The following is a 17,619-nucleotide window of genomic DNA, read 5'->3' as shown; positions in this document are numbered from 1 at the left end:
ACCTGGTCAGAAGGTTGGTCTCATTGCTGCTCGTCGTACTGGACGTGTGCGTGGACGTATTGAACCTTAAGCAGATCAATGGTCAATGGATGAGAGATGGTTTGTTGGGTCTGTGGATGCTGTTTCTGTGTTTGTTTTCATGACTCGTTGCTGTGATCACTCGAAGAAAGATCTAACATGTTTTACTAAATTATTACAGACATTCTGTTATATAAGAGAATAAGAAGCATAATTGATAGATCTGTACTTCCGAACCGATAAATGAACGAGAAATGGTTCTCCAATCAGATGGGGACATGCCAATTGCCACAGTGTACCACGTTTCTCCATTTCAACAAATACCATACACCACAAAATTCTTATAACTGGCATGACTTCTGGCAGTGAGTTGTTCACCACTTTATTCATTGTCTTCTGCGGTCTCCTTGGTCTCTGTTTCGCGCTTTATCAGAGATATCGCGTGTCCCGTGTCAAGTGACAAGTATAGAATCTATTTTATTGTTTAGGGTTGAGCACATTGTAGATAATGCGGATGCAAAGCAGGGACTGGTGGAAGCTGAGGGTGGCAATGCTACCTATGACCCCGCTATTACTGAACGACTTGTAAAGATTCAGAAATACATTTCGGATGGTGCTAAGGCATTCCTTAAGGCTGAGTATGAGATCCTTGGAATCTTCATTGTTATCTTCGGCCTTATTGTAGTTCTTCTCCTTGGTCTTCCTAAGAACTGTGGAGAGGCTTACCAGCATCTTGTTGAGAATGTCAATATTACATGTGATGGTGAGCATGTTGCAGGATGCATGTGGGATCACAAGGAAAAGGTGTGCTGGGGACATGGATTGGCCACTGCCTTGGCTTTCTGTGTTGGTGGATTGACTTCGATTCTCTGCGGATACATTGGTATGTCGATTGCCGTTTATTCGAACGCTCGTACTGCTACAATGTGTCAGAAGAGCTGGACTGATGGATTCAATACTGCCTTCCGCGCCGGTTCTGTTATGGGTTTCTGCCTGACTTCCTTCGGTCTGCTTATTCTGTACGGTTCCATCTGGTTGTTCCGTGTTGCCTTCTATCCTTGGCATCCTAATAACACTCACGTGTCTGAGGTTCTTTTTGAGTGCATTACTGGATATGGTCTGGGAGGTTCTTCCATTGCTCTGTTCGGACGTGTGGGAGGTGGTATCTACACGAAGGCTGCTGATGTTGGTGCTGATCTGGTCGGTAAGGTTGAGAAGAACATCCCTGAGGATGATCCTCGTAACCCTGCTGTGATTGCTGATAACGTCGGTGATAACGTTGGTGATGTGGCCGGTATGGGTGCTGATCTGTTCGGATCCTTCGCTGAGTCTTCTTGTGCTGCTCTGGTCGTTGCCTCTGTCTCTCCTCAGCTCAACAGTCAGTGGATGTACATTATGTTCCCTCTGTTGCTGTCGGCTGTTGGTATTCTCTCCTCGTTCGTTACTTCTTTCTTCGCCACCTCCGTTCCCGGACTGAAGGTGACTGAGGAGAAGCACGTGGAGCGCAATCTGTCTATCCAGCTGTATCTGTCCACCATCTTCTCTAGCATTTTCATTGCCCTCCTCGTCAACTACTGTCTTCCTAATTCTTTCTGTGTGAAGACTTTGGAGGTGTCTGTTGAAGGAAAGGGTTATTGTGAGGCTACTTGCACTAAATGGCAGGCTTTTGCTTGCATCATGTGCGGTCTCTGGTCTGGTCTCTTGATCGGAAAGGTGACCGATGTGATGACTTCTTACAACTATAAGCCTGTGCAGGAGGTGTCAAAGTCTTGCGAGACTGGTGCTGCTACTAACATCATTTTCGGTCTTGCTCTTGGTTACAAGTCTGTGGTTATTCCCATTTTCGCCCTTGCTGTCACCATTTTCGTGTCTTTCTATTATGGAAACATGTACGGTGTTGCTCTGGCTGCTTTGGGTATGCTGTCCACTCTTTCTACTGGTTTGACCATTGATGCTTATGGTCCTATCACTGATAATGCTGGAGGTATTGCTGAGATGACTGGTCTGTCTGCTGCTGTGCGTGTGAAGACCGATGCTCTGGATGCTGCTGGTAACACTACCGCTGCTATTGGTAAGGGTTTCGCTATTGGTTCAGCTGCTCTTGTGTCTCTGGCTCTGTTCGGAGCTTTCGTCACTCGTGCTCATATTAAGGGAGTAGATATTCTGACTCCCATCACCTTCGCTGGTCTGATTGTTGGTGCCATGCTTCCTTACTGGTTCTCTGCCATGACCATGAAGTCTGTCGGTAAGGCCGCTTCTGAGATGGTCGAGGAGGTCCGTAGACAGTTCCGTGAGCATCCTGGTATCATGGAGAACAAGGAGGAGCCTGACTACAAGCACTGTGTCAGTATTTCCACCAGAGCTTCTCTGAAGGAGATGATTGCCCCTGGTGCTCTGGTCATGCTTGCCCCTCTGATTACTGGTTTCATCTTCGGAGTGGATGCTGTTGCTGGAGTATTGGCTGGAGGTCTGGTATCTGGTGTGCAAATGGCTATTTCCGCTTCCAATACTGGAGGTGCTTGGGATAATGCCAAGAAGTACATTGAAAAGGGAAATTTCGGTGGCAAGGGTTCTGCTGCTCATAAGGCTGGTGTTGTCGGAGATACGGTTGGAGATCCTCTCAAGGATACTTCGGGTCCTTCTCTGAATATTCTGATGAAGTTGATGGCCATCATTTCTCTAGTGTTCGCGCCTTCGATGTCTCAGTTGTCGTTGATGAATTACCTCTCCAAGAAGTAGAGGACGTTGGTTAGTAATCTTAGTGTTATGTTTGTTTCATATCTTCTTTTGTAGGATGCGTATCAAGATTGTAGGGAGTGGAAAGTTCGCAAACACCACCTTTGAATATGACTGCTTGCGATCAACGACTGTCATGATGATCAAGGTTAATATCAACGTATCCAATATCAAAACTGTGTCTTATGAATTTAGAAACAGTTTCGGATACCTCCATCAGAACAGCAATTGACCTATAAGGGAATCGAGCTAAACAACATGGAGTGTATCTTAAACTGCGGAATCCAGCCAGGAGAGTTCATTGAACTTGCTCCTGCTCAACACTTGATTACGGCAATGCTTGTTTACGGAAAAGAGACTGTGAAAGTTGATATAAAGCAGACAACAACAATATCAGGCCTAAAAAATCTGCTCTTCACCGTATATCCTCGGAGAATGCATAATTCCTAGAAAATGCACAAACCAATCAACATGAACAAGATTATTGCTGTATTTGATGACTCAGTTGTAAAAGATAACATTCTGGTATCAACGCTGGATTTGGGATCTCACCATCCTATCTATTTCACATATTTGGAAATGAAGTTCCATATTCGTGTAACCAATGGCGATGTAGAATCATTTGTACTTAAATATAATCAAACCGTGGGGGATCTTCGACAAACGGTGTCTGTAAGTGGGTGAACGATGAATGATATCTAGGGGTTGTGTAAAGAGGATCCAAACTTATTAGTACTTGAAATGAATGATGAGGCAATCACAGAAGAGGATTCTATTCCCCTGTACAAGACTGCTTTTGTAGATACTAATAGAGTCTGTGTAATATTTGAAGTAGGAACAGAAGAGAGGATCGATGATAGAGTATTGGTGAGTTAATGCGTCGCGTTCGCTTATTGGAACAGAAACACCGTCAACAAGATGTGACTCAAGAGGAGAATCATCAATATCTCTGTCGCTGCAAGGATCTGATGCAACGAAATGAAGTCACATTACGACAGATGCGAATCTCCCTTGAAGCGACGAGAACAAAACAAGAACAACAAGTCGATGCATTGTCTACAACCATTCAAATGCTTGAAGGACGCTTAAAGACACTCACTCCCCGATTTGATGAACTCAATGAAATCCGGGCGAAGAATGAATTGCTGGATCAGCGTCTTCAAGAGATCACTAAGCACCATTCACGGGATTCACTATCATCAGCAACGGATCGTGCATTGCAATCACTACAGGCTCGTGTAGAGAGTCTAGAGAAGCGAATGATGCGTGTTACATCACCAGTAGTTCGCCCTGTGACTCCTCCATCAGTACCTCTAGCTTCGCTTCAACAGCAAGTGACCGAAGTATCAAAGGATCCTGTGCCAGCAGAGGATTCGCATTTTATGCCACGATTACGTCGAGCCTTTGCTACACCAAAGTTACCATCATTTGTATTGAAAGCTGTTCTGAGTCGTCCCAAGGATAATACAGAACTGATTTGCACTTTACCACCTTATTCTCATATGTAGTTGGAACTCTTTGTAACAAACACAAGACCATCTTACACAATTACACATTCCTTCATATTGTTTTCCACCATACGACGACGCTCTTCATCATTACCTCCTACAACAACAGGTTTGTATATCTTATTCTTGCTGTCTCCCATCACACTCATCACACGAGAAGAACTTGTGAGTGGTTGAATGGTTTTTGTCTCTTCAGGAGTAGGTTTGATCAAACTGAAGCTGCTCTGATAGCTTTCAGAACGCATATGATTCATAGAGAGATGAGAGAACGAGTACATTAACAAGTTTAATGCATCTTTCTGTACGTAATCCTCTGGGTTCTTAATTTCCACTCCAACTTGTTCAAGCATATGAAGTGTTGGAGGGATATAAATGATAAAACTATTCTTACTCATTGCACACAAATGAGCTGGGAAGCGGGCTTCTTGTTCTTTTACAATCATGCAATCATTCACAATAAATTTCGCCTGTCGAATACTCTCTTTCATTGTAGAATTCTCAATAATTCGGTTTCGGATCGCTATCAATCATTCCTTCATTCTATCCTCACTCTCCAATGTATCTTCTTCGCGAAGATTATTCACATTCACGACAGAATATCGATCGATACAAGCCCGAATCAATGAACTCAGTGATGGATCACTCGTCACTTCTGCTGCATCTTCGCCCTTCTCATTTACGTGCATGAAATCTGGATATCCAGAAAACAAGATGGATTTTCTCCATAAAATAGAGAGCAAAATCATAGCGATTTCTTTTGATCCATTTCTTCCCGCAATATGAAGCAATGAGTCACCATTACAGTCACTATGAATGATTTCCCTTGTTCTCCTTCACATGTAGTTGACATCAGCTCCATGATCCAGGACATACAGTAACACATCCTTCTGATTGTTTCTTACAATCTCACTCACCAGAGTCTCTGTGACAGTCCTTCCCTCATTCACAGTCTGATGTTTCACATTGAAACCATGATTCTGGAGGAACTGCCTTCCAATAAACCACTTCATCAACTCCTACCACAGAATCTCTTGCTGAGTTTCTTCAGAAGCAGAAGAGAAGAACCCTTTGAGAGTCTGAGAATCAGGTGCATTTGGAGGATGAACATCTTCAGGATCGATTCGCTTCCTCTTCAGAGAGATCATCTACTCTAATGACTCTATCAGAGATACTTACTGTGATATCGTCCAAAGCAAGTGTGATGAAGAGATGATGACGTGTTATAATTGTGTTGAAGGTATGATGTGTCCATTGACATTCAACCGATTCTGACCAAGCTAAGAGTGAACTCTCTTGTGACTTCTGAATCCGACCTCCATCATGACTGATGAATAGGAACGATGGAGGTGATGCTAAGGACGAGAAGAGGATCTGAGTGATATAATCACGAACGTCTTTCAGAGTATGCTTCTGACGATTGATCTACACTCAATTCTATTCTCAATCATTACTGGAATCACAGCAAATGAGCTTGGATTGTATTGAATATTGAGATGTAGGAGATCTGTGTATTCTACGATTTCTGAAGCATCATTTACAACCACGGGAATCGATCCAAGGATCGACCCATTTTCTAGAGCCGCCATTCGACTTACTAAATATCAATTCTTCGTTCAACCCATACGATCATCACCAGTTCCCACCACTGGCTGTCCAAACACCTCACCAATATCTGTATCGAATGCTTCTCGCTTGGCTGGTTCTGTCAGAAAGCGACCACTGTCAATCAGACGCCCATCAGAGAATGTGGACCCAGGAAGAGCTCCCATCACGAATGGATCTTCTGTTGTGTGGAAGTGCTGTAACTCATCAATCGAATTGAATGATATATTGTCGTTGGGCATGAATATCTAGATATAAACATCATTGTGTGACAAATACACTATTTATCTTATCAAAACTGATTACACGACCATCGTTCAATACCATAGGGGGATGGTCTACGAAACTGCTTCCCTCAAAACTATAGAGTTTTCCATCTTTGCTGAGGAAGTTTGGCAATTGAGAAGAATACATGTCATCACCCTACTCATCATTTCATTCTATTGATATTACATCATGGAAGAGACCATTCTGAGACGATTCTGAGACTCCAAAGGACTGAATAGGATAATTTCCCGTCATGTCTGTCGGAGTCACTAGTGGTGGTAACTCATTCATCACTGGATCCGTATGCACTTGTTGCATCAATTGTGGGGGTTGTACAGAGGTAGGATTGCTAACAACTTCCATTCCACCGGGATTTTGACCGGGATCGTTCTTAAGGACAAAACTTGAGGTTTCTGTGCGAACAGCACTCGGATTGTCATTTCCGTACTTTTCGCTACAACTGTCACAGATGGATAAAACAACATACCGACTAGCCAATTTGTGTCTTTCACAGGAATTACATACTAAACGACGATTATACTTCGTTCGTGGACACATTCCGTCCTACGATTTAGAATCAGAGTATTATCTGGTTACCTTGTGATCACATCCCTCATATCCAGGACATCGACAATGTTTACAAGTATACTGATTACACCAAGGACATTTCGTCCTTCTGGTTCCTGCTACGAGTATAAGGTCAAAAGTTATATTCTATACATCCTTTCTTTGATTCATCGGTCCACATGGCAATTCACACTTGTTTGCACTATCTGAGACTTAAATCTATACAAATCAATACACTACTCTTTCTATTCGTTCAATTATCGATAACGAAGTCGATAGTGTTGTGTTTCGTGTTTTCTCCAAAACCGTGTTTTCAGTAATTTATGGAAACAATGTAAGTTAGATACAGAGAACAACCTAACATTCCACGTGAAAAGACAAACGACTTAAACACAATCCTATGTTGTTGATTCCCAACAAACAACAAATTGTTAAATTGACACTTCCGTCGATTCTCCACTACTCCTGCTCTCATCTACTTCTTTTGCTACAGCATTCTCAGCTCCTTCTGCTTTGACTTCCTCAGTTTCTGCTGCTGTTTCCGCCGTAGCTTCTGTCATAGCTGAAGAAGTAGCGACAGAAACAAAGTCATCTTCTACATGTGGTTTATCGAGTCGATAATGCTCCAAGGCTTTCAATTTCTCTTCAATAATGTGATCTCCACTACACAATAACGAATCTTCCCATTGCCTACTATTGGCGTTTATAGTCTTCAACTGTACGATCTACAACCCTATGAATCTTGAGGCGCTGTTGTTGATTCAATTCCTTAACCAAGGAATTATGCAGCATAGCATCTGGCTACATTATTACAAGCAGATTCCATGTTTACATGCATATACTTATAGGCGATCTTTTCCCTTTCATTCAACTTCTTATCGAGTGGCTCTTCTTTTTCATCCTTCTTGGTAAAGAGTCGACTATTGATGGCTTCCATCTCAGCTAAGAACTCCTTTTCCACCCTTTCAAAGGCCTTCTTCTCGCTGACTCCCTGATACATGAGCGCTGCTTGTTTCTTTGCAAAGTTGTATGCCACATAGCGAGTTGATTCGGAATGATCACTTACAAAGTCTTCAAAGTGATAGGGATACTTTCTCTGGAATTGTCTACACGATAATATTGTTGTTCTGCAAAACGCACTTCATTAAGCGATCCTCTAAACCGGCAAGATTTGGTAGTTTTTCACTTGATCGAGTGAATACAGGAGGGGGAATCGTCCGAATAGCATCATAAAAGACAGGCTACCTGTCAGCAAACCCAATTATCACCAACTCGTTCTGTAAGGAATCCCGTTCTCAACTGGAGATATACCTTTCTATAGATCGACTTTTCCACAGGGATTTTCATTCGACCTCTCCTTATTCTGCGATTTGAGGATGATCGCTGAGTGTCGCTGGAAGTGTAGGAAAACCGTTTCTTCGCCTTTCTCTTTTTATCACTTTCTCCTTCATCGTTAGTTATCGTAAGGAGTCCTATCATTTATTGTATATTAAATGATGTTTCCGACAGGAACAAGATATCGAATCGGAGATGAGCTTGAAAGGCAAATAGCTCTTGAGAATGCTGTCGACTATGAATCCGTTGCATTTCTCTCTTTGATTGTGATGAATAGTGTTTGGATGATCTTGAATCTGTTCGTAAAGAGGTTGAAACGCAAATCATTCGTACCCAGAATGAAGCACGCGAAATGAACATGACACGCAAAGGTAGTTCTTCGATTTGTTGGTAATGATAGAGAATCTTGTTCGTTGCAAATGTGGCAATGATGACCCTACCAATTTCGTCATTAAGGAACGAGAAGGCGATGTGGTATGCAAGGGTTTGATTTGTGTGATGAATGGGATGTAGTGTGTGGGACAGTTGTAGCTGCAAATGCTCTTTATGAAGGAGAATGGACGCGAAATTTTGAGGGAGAGGAAGATCAGTCGCAGAATGGTGCTGCCTATAATCCACTTATGTCGGGTGCTTACAATTTGAAGACAGGCCTTGTTGCAGCATCTTCCAAGCGTCTGAAATCATTTCAACGTCGGCAAAATGGTATTGAGATGAGTCTTTCCAAGGTGTGTTCTTTGAGATTGGTTTATCAGTAGACTAAACGGGATGATAAAGATACGCGTACTGAGTACAAGGACAAAAAGAAACAGGATGCTGCTTTCGATATGCAGCGTATTGCTTCTGCATTGAACCTGACAGATGCTGTTGTGGATTTAGGCCATCGCTATTTCTGTTTTTATCGAGACAGTCTAGAGAAGGTGAATGATATGCCGAAGCGCGAGGTTCAATGTCTCATTCTTGTGCATTGTTCTTGTAGCTATTTAGTTTAGGCATTACGGAAGAAGAGAGAGGAATTGGCGAGTGTTCAGAAACAACATGTCAAAGAGTCTTTATGGTCATGATTGTTGATAGCTAGGAAATCCTTCATCTGTCCTAAGTGTAATTTGGACTTCGTTACAGAACGTGATTTGCGTTTCCATCAATGTGATGCGGATCTTAAGAACCAGGAGGAAGAGGTAAGACGTCAAGCTGCTCGGAAGAAAGCTCATCATCAAGTTGCGAATGCTATCTTTAAGAAGCCTGTCTTGAAAGATGAAGTTCAAATCCTCCGTGATATCATGAAAAAGTAGTTAGAGTGACTTGGCCCTTTGGCGTTGTCATAGTAAAGTGTTTGTTGTCTTGACCATTCATTTCTTTTCGAATAGGACAAATTCGCATAAGAGATTTATTTTCTACCTCTTTATTCTTTGGATATCGGTATAAGAATGGGAGAGACTGCGAATACTCCTCCAAAGAATGGTAACTCCGAAACGATTCCGCTAATGTTCGCTGGACCTGGTAAATCGGATACAGATGCCAATGCATCTGTCGGAACCACAATTGTAAATATGGCGAACAATATGATCGGATCTGGATTTGTAGTACTTGCATATACTATCAAAGAGGTAGGAATAAGGAAGAAGTCTCAATTAAGTGTTCTTTGATACCTGGAGTGTTTTTACTGATTCTTCTCGCTGGAATTGCTTGCATATCCCAAATTGTGATCACTCGGAGTTGCCGAATTACTGAAAAGTATACATATCGAGAGATGGGAACTGTATGTGGTTTGCTATTTTATTTCCTTTAGGTTATCTTCGGTTCTTTTGGTGGAGTGATTATTTCACTTATTATGCTTCTATATACTTGTAATTCGTGCATCACCTATTTAGCTATAATTGGTATGTTCTTTTCTGGTCTTAGATCACAATTTAGGTGATCTCTTCGTTGATGTGTTATCTTTCTACTTTCCTCCTTTTTCCCTTGATAGTTGTCACATGATTATTCTGGGATTTGTATGTGTGTTTCTTCTCTTCCCAATTTGCCTGTTGAAGTGTAAGATTGCTTTTGTCTCTTTTCTGTAGCTCTGGATTCCATGAAATGTTTCTCTATGTTTTCCATCCTCTTTACCTTCATTGTAGTTGGCACTGTACTAGGCCAATTCGTTTCGGATCCTCTTGTTTCGGATACTGTCGAGATTTGGCATATTACAGGGAGTCTATTCGGTGTCATTCCTGTGATGTGTGTTTCCTTCAACTGCCATTACAATGTACCTCGCTATTACTACGTATCTTTTGTATCGTTCACCCACATGTAGGAATTGAAAGATCGATCTCCAGGACGTATGTGGATGACTTCTATCGGTTCTATCTCCGTCATTTTATTTGTCTATTTGATTATAGCATGTATACATTGTCTTTCTAGATGATTTATAGTGAGTGGCTATCTCATGTTTGGCGTAGATACAGAAGGAAATCTCCTTCGTAATTTCTCTCATGAATCGCTTCTGCCCATTCTTTCTCGGTGTGGACTTGGATTTGGACTCATCTGCCATTTCCCTATCGTATACTTTGCTATACGTGAGAACCTTCATCAATTGTTCTGCTCGTCCAGACCATTTAATAGCCCATTTCTTCGGGTCACGTAAGGATAGTATGATAATCTGATATGAAGAACACTGGTCGGAGTACTTCTCCTTACAGTCACTCTCTCCTATTATCGTACTGAAATTGAGATTGTACTTCGTCTGAATGGTTCATTGTTCGGTTCTCTTATCATGTTTGCAATTCCCGGGTTGATGTATATTACGTTAGAAATGATGGATTTGAGTTCTTTATAGAGCAACCTGGAGAGAAAAAGGGCTCTTGAAGAAGAAGTTGGAAGCCTGGTTCATGTTCCTCTTTGGTATTCTGCTGTGCATCGGTGGCTCTTTTCTTAACGTATATCGCATCCTGCATAAATAAGCTAAAATGATTGTTTGTTGATTGCAAAAAAACGCCGAGAAGGTGGATCGAACACCTGACCTTATGATCTTCAGTCATACGCTCTCCCAACTGAGCTATCTTGGCTTCTATTGGATCCTTCTTATTCTCAATTTGACGATACTGAATCAGAGAACCTTTTGGTATCCATACGTTATTCGAAAATCATGCAAGCCATTCGCCGACTCGCTCCTTCTGTTGTCAAGTACACCAGCCGTATGTATAACCCGGCCAGATTCTTTGGTGGTAGCTCTTTTGAAAGGTTGTCGAATTGTAGTTGAATTCACCTTCAAGCCTGCTGAGGGTGATGAGGTGGAGGTGGAATGTGATGAAAATGAAAATCTTCTAGAGATTGCCCAAAGCAACGATGTTGAGGTGAAGAGTCGGATAATCTTGGATGAATTATTGTCTAGGCACCTGTGGAGGAGGTGGCTCCTGCGGAGAGTGTATCATGGTGTTCCCTAAGGATGTTTTTGATAAACTCCCTAAGGCTGGAGAGAGCGAGTCCGCTCTTCTTAAGAAGATGAATGCTCCTGCTAAGTGAATGTTGGGAGTGATTTTGATTCGTAGTGCCAGACTTTCTTGCCAAGTTAAGTCATGCAGCGCCATGAGCGGAAAGGTGATTGAAGTTCCTTTGGTTTTGATTGTTTGTTTGAACAAGGAGACTCTGATTGGGAGAAAAACAATCAGTTCTTTCGCTTGATACAGCAGACTATAGCAACTAGCAAAATAATTATAACTGCAACAACAGAGATTATCACTATTAGAGCAATCTTCGTTGCACAACCTTATCGTTAATTCTCTTCAGATCAGAGTACCATCTATTCCTGAGTACGATGCATCCATTCCCATGACTCGAATACCATTGTCTAAACATTTACTCTTCCACTCAGTGATACCCAAAACAGTAAACTGGACATCTTCAATGGTCGTTCCAATGGACTCTTGATACAGTGTTGTATAAGGAAGCTTCGCCTGTTCACACGAATTGTCACTACTATTAAGATGTCATACAATTATCTACGTAAGAGAGAATGGTTTCCCCTTTTTCACCTTGTTTGAACACGAAAAACCCAGAGACGTGAAAATGGAAAGATCCTCTACCGTTAATGTAACAGATTTGTAGGTAAGATCATATCCCTCTTCTAAACTGGTTGATGGTATTGGAGAGTACCTATTTATCACGAAGTTTTACATATACTACGTGGTTTGAAAAGTGAGGTAATGACCTTTCTTGCACGAACTATCCGTGTATTGCCGTTCAAACTGAACAATCTTCTTTGCAACACCATTTGAATTCACAGATATAACATACGAATACTGGACATCTAGATGAAAATAATAAATGACAATCATACAGATAGGACCTGCTGAGCGACAAGTGGTTGTATATTCACCACAAGCTATGTGTAATATGTGCTACTCACACTTACAAATCGAAACTGATAAAGAAAACAGCAGAAAGAGAAGAATCAGGGGAGACATTTATTTGTCAATGAAATGGACGGTTATCTTCGTGATGTTTGCGAACAATTACCTACCATTTACTCAAGAATGTCCCAATTCCTGTTATTCATTTCTGAATCACTGAATCATGAAGAATGGAGGTGAAGACTTTGGAAGTGAGATTGTGCGTCTTGTTTATGCAACTTATGATTCGTTGAAGATCGGTGGAAAACCACAAGGTCATGAGTGGACAGTATTATCTGCAGTTGTAGAAGAACGAGATGGATCGAATCAAGTGATTGTTTTAACAACTGGAACGAAATGCATTGGAACCAAGGCTCTATCTCCTCAAGGATTTGTTGTTAATGATTGCCATGCTGAGATTCTAAGTAGACGTGGATTCATTTTGTATTTAATGGAACAACTGCAGATCTGTAAAGAAGATCCGGATCATGATACCATTTTTGAGCGCAAGTCTGGGAGTGAGAGGTATTGCCTGAAAGAGGGAATTCGATATCATTTGTATATTAGTCAATCGCCTTGTGGTTATGCCTCAGAATATTTTGAAGAGGGAGCAAAACGAAAGGCTATCGAAATTTCGAATGCTAAGATTCGTTCCTCTAAACGTCGCTGTCTGGATAATCATATCGCGGAAGAGTCGACACATCGTACTGGAGCTAAGTTTGAAAATGGTAATTCTATCCATTTGTCTACAAAACCTGGTCGAGGTGATCCCAGTCGTAGTTATAGTTGTAGTGACAAATTGTGTATGTACAATCATCTTGGCTATCAAGGTGGTCTTTTAGCAAATCTGATTGAACCTATCTTCATGACTTCGATCACCATTAGTGGTTCTTGGGATGAACAGCGGATGCGAGAAGCTCTCTTTGATCGGGTTTGTTCCAGTGAGGACTCTTCCAATAGTACCTGTCCAATTCTCTATCATTTCACTTCTCCTTCTCCTTTGTCAGCTGAAGAGGTGGTAAAGCATTTAGATGGAAGGAAACTCGCTGCAAGTGGGTCTAGTCTTGTTTGGATATATCCAGATCACCATGAAACCCTAATTTCGGGAAAGGGAGTTCGCTTAGGAACTAATGTGAAGAAGGAGATTCAGAAGAAGAATGCAAGCATAATATGTCCGTCGTCCCTTTTGAGTCGATATCTCTCCATTCTCTCAGACAAGGTTGATTCTTGTTTGATATGGAATTTGAAGCAGAATTCAACAACTTATCAAAAGTTGAAGTGTCGTTTATTTGCAGAGTGGAAAAGGAAAGATCGTTCATTATTAGATTATTAGATTGTTTCCTTTATAAAGATTTGAGTTGCAGTTCGTGTAGCACGCATAGCCTAATTGGATAAGGCGCTTGCCTACGGAGCAAGAGATTGTGGGTTCAAGTCCCCCTGTGTGCTTTTCTTTTCTTTGAACAAACATTTTATTCATCATTGATTATCTCATTGATAACATTCGAAGCTACTAGTTTCAACTGACGGAACACTATAATTGAATTTCTCTACAATTTGTACCTATGATTTGAGTATCAATGCTAATTACCTCCAGACAAGACTTGTACTCATTGAATAATTCTAACTGTAATCAATACAACTTCACTCTACTGCATCGCTTGAGAATAGTTAAAACAGATGTTTGATGAATCAGCACATCCACTAATGAAATTTCATCAAACAAGATAGAACAAATCTATCTATCAGAAAATATTTCATCTCTCACAGTAGTAATTTGATCCTTTGAAAGGTCATATTTTCCTACATAATGGTCATCATAAACAATGAGATAGAGATCAATTCCAAGAGCGAGCAAAATGGAGATGTTCTCTTCTTTCTACTGTTCATTCCTTTAATCACTTCTACGAGAGTATTTCTTAGAATCAAACTCAGTTGATGGTTATTAGCACTGTTGTAGACGAGAGTATAAATGATAAGTTGAAGGATGTGAAGTGACTTGGAAAGAACAGCACTGTTTTCACACACTTCATTAACAAAACCGGCTTTCGTGATCTCAGGCAATTGAAGACGATCAAATAAGCGAAGAATGAGTTGCTGTAGTTTCTTCCAATGTGAATTCTCATTCAATCCTACTTCAGGTTCAACAACGAGTATCAACTTCTCTTCAGAGAGGTTCGTGATTGTTTCAAGGCATGCGTTGATGAGTTTAGGCAGAGAAGATATACTTAACAGATCAATAATTGCAATATAAATGGGCTTATAGAGATCCCATTGAGGATACATTGAGTACACTACCAATTAATCCTATCATCTGGACTCCACCTGTTGATGTGAGACAAAGAAGATTACAAAGGAATGACATATCCTTCGAGCTTCCTGCCTTCAATACCTGTTCGATCGTATTTAGAAGGTCGATTAGAAGACAGGGTGAATCAGTACTGAATCGTTCCACTTCATTCGATACAGGTTTCTCCATAATCCAGTGAGATGGAAGTGTTACAGTTGAGACAGACTCGTTTGCAGAGTATGGTTTGATCATATCTTCATGAGTTGTCGGACATACAAGAAGAGAGTTCAAAACGGATAGAATTAGATTCTAATCATTGTATAATCAAATATCATGTACTCCATTGGCTGAGTTGACATGTTGAACAAGATACTGAAGAACAGGCCGAAGAGAGGAATGATTAGATTGAATGGTTGCAAGAATGGATTGCAACTATGTGATGAACGGTTAGCTAGTGTTACTTCAAAGACAACAGTTGATTCTACTCCTGAGGATCTACAATCAATAAATGACACTGATAACTTACGACTGCATGTTAGAGGAAGGAGACTTGAGGTTTTGATATTCTGGAACAACCGTATCTACATAAGAAACCCATAATAAACTGTACCTCTCCAAATTTCCGTTAGCAAATGCATTGCAAACGTCCGGTCTTCTTCTAACAATAGATCATATCGACATTCGGCTTCCATTGCTTCTCGTTGTCTCTCGTCTTTTTGTCTTTTTTCTCTTTCTGCTTCCTGCTCAATCCGTAATATGTCCAGATCCTCTTCCATTGCATTGAGCTTTCTCTTTAGTTCTTCGTTTTCCATCAGCAACCGCTTTTGAATTTCAACCATCTCATTTCTACATATGACTGTCGTTATCAAATCTGACAGTTGACGATTCGTTCCACCGTCTGAGTTGTTCCGGTGAAATGCATTGGAGCCACTACTTGAGTCAACCATAGTACATAGAAATTACACACTTCCGCTTCGTTGGATCGTTTGACCTTGTCTTAATGACGACGCTGTGGATTCAGAACCATTATTCCATCGTTTCATGGAATTTTGGCCACAATTGAGAGTTGACAAACAAACAATGGTTAATCTTCATCATCACTTCCTTGCTCCTCATCAGAACCTTCTTGCTCCTCATTAGAGTCTTCTTCATCATATTCTTTCCTGTCAACAGCGACCTCTTCCTGAATGTACTCTCCTTCGTCTGAATCGGCACAATAATTGGCATCTTCCTCGTCTTCCTCTCCATATACATCCATATATGAATGCGTTTGCTTCACATTCAGACTATGCACATGAAACTCATCATCATCTTCCTCCTCACTATCTGTAGGAGGCAGCTACACTTCAAAACATATCCATAGTCCAACATCAAGAGATCTGTCAACAACTCGTTCTTGTTCGATTCGTTCCATATACTTGTTTTGATAGTCAATCACTTCTTGACCTGATTTGCAGTTGGCATAACCTTCCAGCAATTCCTACATTCAAATTCACTCCCACAAGATACATAATTCAATGAGATAAACTGACACCCCCACTTGAAAGGTTTCATGATTGTCAAAGCATCTTCTTTGAGACCCACAATATATAGAGTAGCTGCAATTGCCTCCGCACAAGTCAATTTGGATGGTTTTCCATAGTTTACAGGGTTCGCTGCGACAAGGAAAGGAAGAAGACGATGAACTCCATTTTTAAGTTTGTTCATTGGAATCTCTTCGATTCTAGCCCACGAACAGTCAATGGCCGAGGTTCCATATTGTTTAATCACATCCTAAACTCAACTGCATAGATTATTCCTACAATGTCTTCACAAGAAACTGCTTTAGTACCAAATGGGGATAGTACAATTCCATGGAAAGGCTGGTTTACTCGAATTGTCTCTACTCATCAACAACTCTCTATTTGATCACTCAAATATCCAAGACGCTCCAATTTGCGTCCTGTACATTTCTTTGCATCACACTGTTCGAAATCCCACATATATATTCCAACACTCGTTTTGAATTTTGTTTCCTATTCTATAAACTTGTTTCACTACAATCCACATCTTTATAACCTCGCACATGGCCCATTCGCTGATCTGTATACTTCCTAACCGGCTTTTTTGCTCCTCGTGGCTTACGAATGTCGTCGAATCGATCCTTTCCCTTCTTTCCCATTTCAGATTCCTTGTAAGTCACCTTATAATAGAAGTGAAAATAGGGTGTATTTTGGGAAACATTCAGTTCTCACATTTCGTCTTGAATTGAACTCAATTTGCGAAGGAATGCGTTTACTTCATCCATAGTAGCTTTCGTCCAATCTTGTTTCTCAAACAGCATTCTCATCACTTCCTTCACCTTCTCTGGATTTTTCGCTATTGTTAGATCTTCTCGCAGTGTAATCTCCTTGTTATCATGAATAGCATCATATATCTATTGATGAGTAGTTATTGTATTCTCACTTGTTGAGCTCGATTTGTAATCTCTTCAGGAAGACCTAAACAGATAGCGCACTGAATTCCAAGTGAATCTTGACACACTCCATCGGTCACTTGATAGAGTGGTGTCATCACATTGGATCCATCAAATAGAACCTTCATCTGTTTTTTTTCGATCGATTGACCATTGTCTGGAAGAAGATTCGGGTTTTGGAGATACTCGGAAAAGTGTGTGGATAGTAGAAAATATGCAGAGGAAGGAGCATAAGTGTGAATATGATGAAGAAGAGCCAGAAATAGAGCAATTCCATCTTCTGTTAACATCATCCAATCGTTCATACCCTGTGAAGCAGTTCCTTTTCCAAACTCATCAATTAAAACGAGAGATCGATTGTGAATGTGACGACAAATCCACGCCATTCGTGTGAGATCTTGAGTGAACGATGAATCATTCTCTGTGACTCTAGAAGTGAATATGGGTTCATGAGAAGACGTTTCAACAGTCGAGAAT

The 17,619-nt window shown here is 40.9% G+C and overlaps 9 protein-coding genes across 9 annotated transcripts; 6 read left to right on the top strand and 3 right to left on the bottom strand.

Annotated features, from left to right (window-relative positions):
• Positions 1-370: 370 nt before the first annotated feature.
• JH06_1942 (pyrophosphate-energized vacuolar membrane proton pUMP) lies at positions 371-4,262 on the top strand (the record flags this gene model as incomplete). The annotated part of the gene is made up of 7 exons (XM_014672154.1): positions 371-474; positions 507-2,753; positions 2,812-2,932; positions 2,956-3,174; positions 3,205-3,426; positions 3,457-3,552; positions 3,615-4,262. 7 exons carry the CDS (start codon positions 371-373, stop codon positions 4,260-4,262), a joined length of 3,657 nt encoding a protein of 1,218 aa, XP_014527640.1.
• A 32-nt stretch (positions 4,263-4,294) lies between these two features.
• JH06_1941 (hypothetical protein) lies at positions 4,295-4,948 on the bottom strand (the record flags this gene model as incomplete). Its single annotated transcript, XM_014672153.1, has 2 exons — positions 4,295-4,782; positions 4,813-4,948. The coding sequence occupies 2 exons, from the start codon at positions 4,946-4,948 to the stop codon at positions 4,295-4,297; spliced, it is 624 nt and encodes a 207-aa protein (XP_014527639.1).
• A 3,243-nt stretch (positions 4,949-8,191) lies between these two features.
• JH06_1940 (hypothetical protein) lies at positions 8,192-9,322 on the top strand (the record flags this gene model as incomplete). Its single annotated transcript, XM_014672152.1, has 7 exons — positions 8,192-8,278; positions 8,311-8,404; positions 8,434-8,517; positions 8,547-8,758; positions 8,789-8,992; positions 9,023-9,078; positions 9,109-9,322. The coding sequence occupies 7 exons, from the start codon at positions 8,192-8,194 to the stop codon at positions 9,320-9,322; spliced, it is 951 nt and encodes a 316-aa protein (XP_014527638.1).
• Positions 9,323-9,457: 135 nt separating this feature from the next.
• Positions 9,458-10,093, top strand: JH06_1939 (vacuolar amino acid transporter; the record flags this gene model as incomplete). The annotated part of the gene is given in 4 exon segments (XM_014672151.1): positions 9,458-9,637; positions 9,649-9,789; positions 9,820-9,910; positions 9,945-10,093. The coding sequence occupies 4 exon segments, from the start codon at positions 9,458-9,460 to the stop codon at positions 10,091-10,093; spliced, it is 561 nt and encodes a 186-aa protein (XP_014527637.1).
• Positions 10,094-10,119: 26 nt separating this feature from the next.
• JH06_1938 (hypothetical protein) lies at positions 10,120-10,496 on the top strand (the record flags this gene model as incomplete). Its single annotated transcript, XM_014672150.1, has 3 exons — positions 10,120-10,322; positions 10,349-10,414; positions 10,445-10,496. The coding sequence occupies 3 exons, from the start codon at positions 10,120-10,122 to the stop codon at positions 10,494-10,496; spliced, it is 321 nt and encodes a 106-aa protein (XP_014527636.1).
• Positions 10,497-11,157: 661 nt separating this feature from the next.
• JH06_1937 (hypothetical protein) lies at positions 11,158-11,534 on the top strand (the record flags this gene model as incomplete). The annotated part of the gene is made up of 3 exons (XM_014672149.1): positions 11,158-11,206; positions 11,268-11,372; positions 11,404-11,534. 3 exons carry the CDS (start codon positions 11,158-11,160, stop codon positions 11,532-11,534), a joined length of 285 nt encoding a protein of 94 aa, XP_014527635.1.
• A 1,050-nt stretch (positions 11,535-12,584) lies between these two features.
• On the top strand, positions 12,585-13,500 carry JH06_1936 (tRNA-specific adenosine deaminase; the record flags this gene model as incomplete). The annotated part of the gene is given in 3 exon segments (XM_014672148.1): positions 12,585-12,925; positions 12,968-13,466; positions 13,483-13,500. The coding sequence occupies 3 exon segments, from the start codon at positions 12,585-12,587 to the stop codon at positions 13,498-13,500; spliced, it is 858 nt and encodes a 285-aa protein (XP_014527634.1).
• A 2,271-nt stretch (positions 13,501-15,771) lies between these two features.
• JH06_1935 (hypothetical protein) lies at positions 15,772-16,848 on the bottom strand (the record flags this gene model as incomplete). Its single annotated transcript, XM_014672147.1, is given in 6 exon segments — positions 15,772-16,026; positions 16,057-16,167; positions 16,197-16,460; positions 16,490-16,569; positions 16,585-16,702; positions 16,786-16,848. 6 exon segments carry the CDS (start codon positions 16,846-16,848, stop codon positions 15,772-15,774), a joined length of 891 nt encoding a protein of 296 aa, XP_014527633.1.
• Positions 16,849-16,917: 69 nt separating this feature from the next.
• JH06_1934 (DNA mismatch repair protein MSH3) lies at positions 16,918-17,270 on the bottom strand (the record flags this gene model as incomplete). The annotated part of the gene is made up of 2 exons (XM_014672146.1): positions 16,918-17,103; positions 17,133-17,270. 2 exons carry the CDS (start codon positions 17,268-17,270, stop codon positions 16,918-16,920), a joined length of 324 nt encoding a protein of 107 aa, XP_014527632.1.
• Between the last annotated feature and the right edge of the window lie 349 nt (positions 17,271-17,619).

Source organism: Blastocystis sp. subtype 4 (genome assembly GCF_000743755.1).
Source record: "Blastocystis sp. subtype 4 strain WR1 chromosome Unknown seqid_0111, whole genome shotgun sequence".
Taxonomy (NCBI): Eukaryota; class Bigyra; order Opalinata; family Blastocystidae; genus Blastocystis; species Blastocystis sp. subtype 4.
The sequence above is the reverse complement of the archived record's forward strand: the minus strand, read 5'-3'. Positions and strand labels throughout refer to the sequence as shown.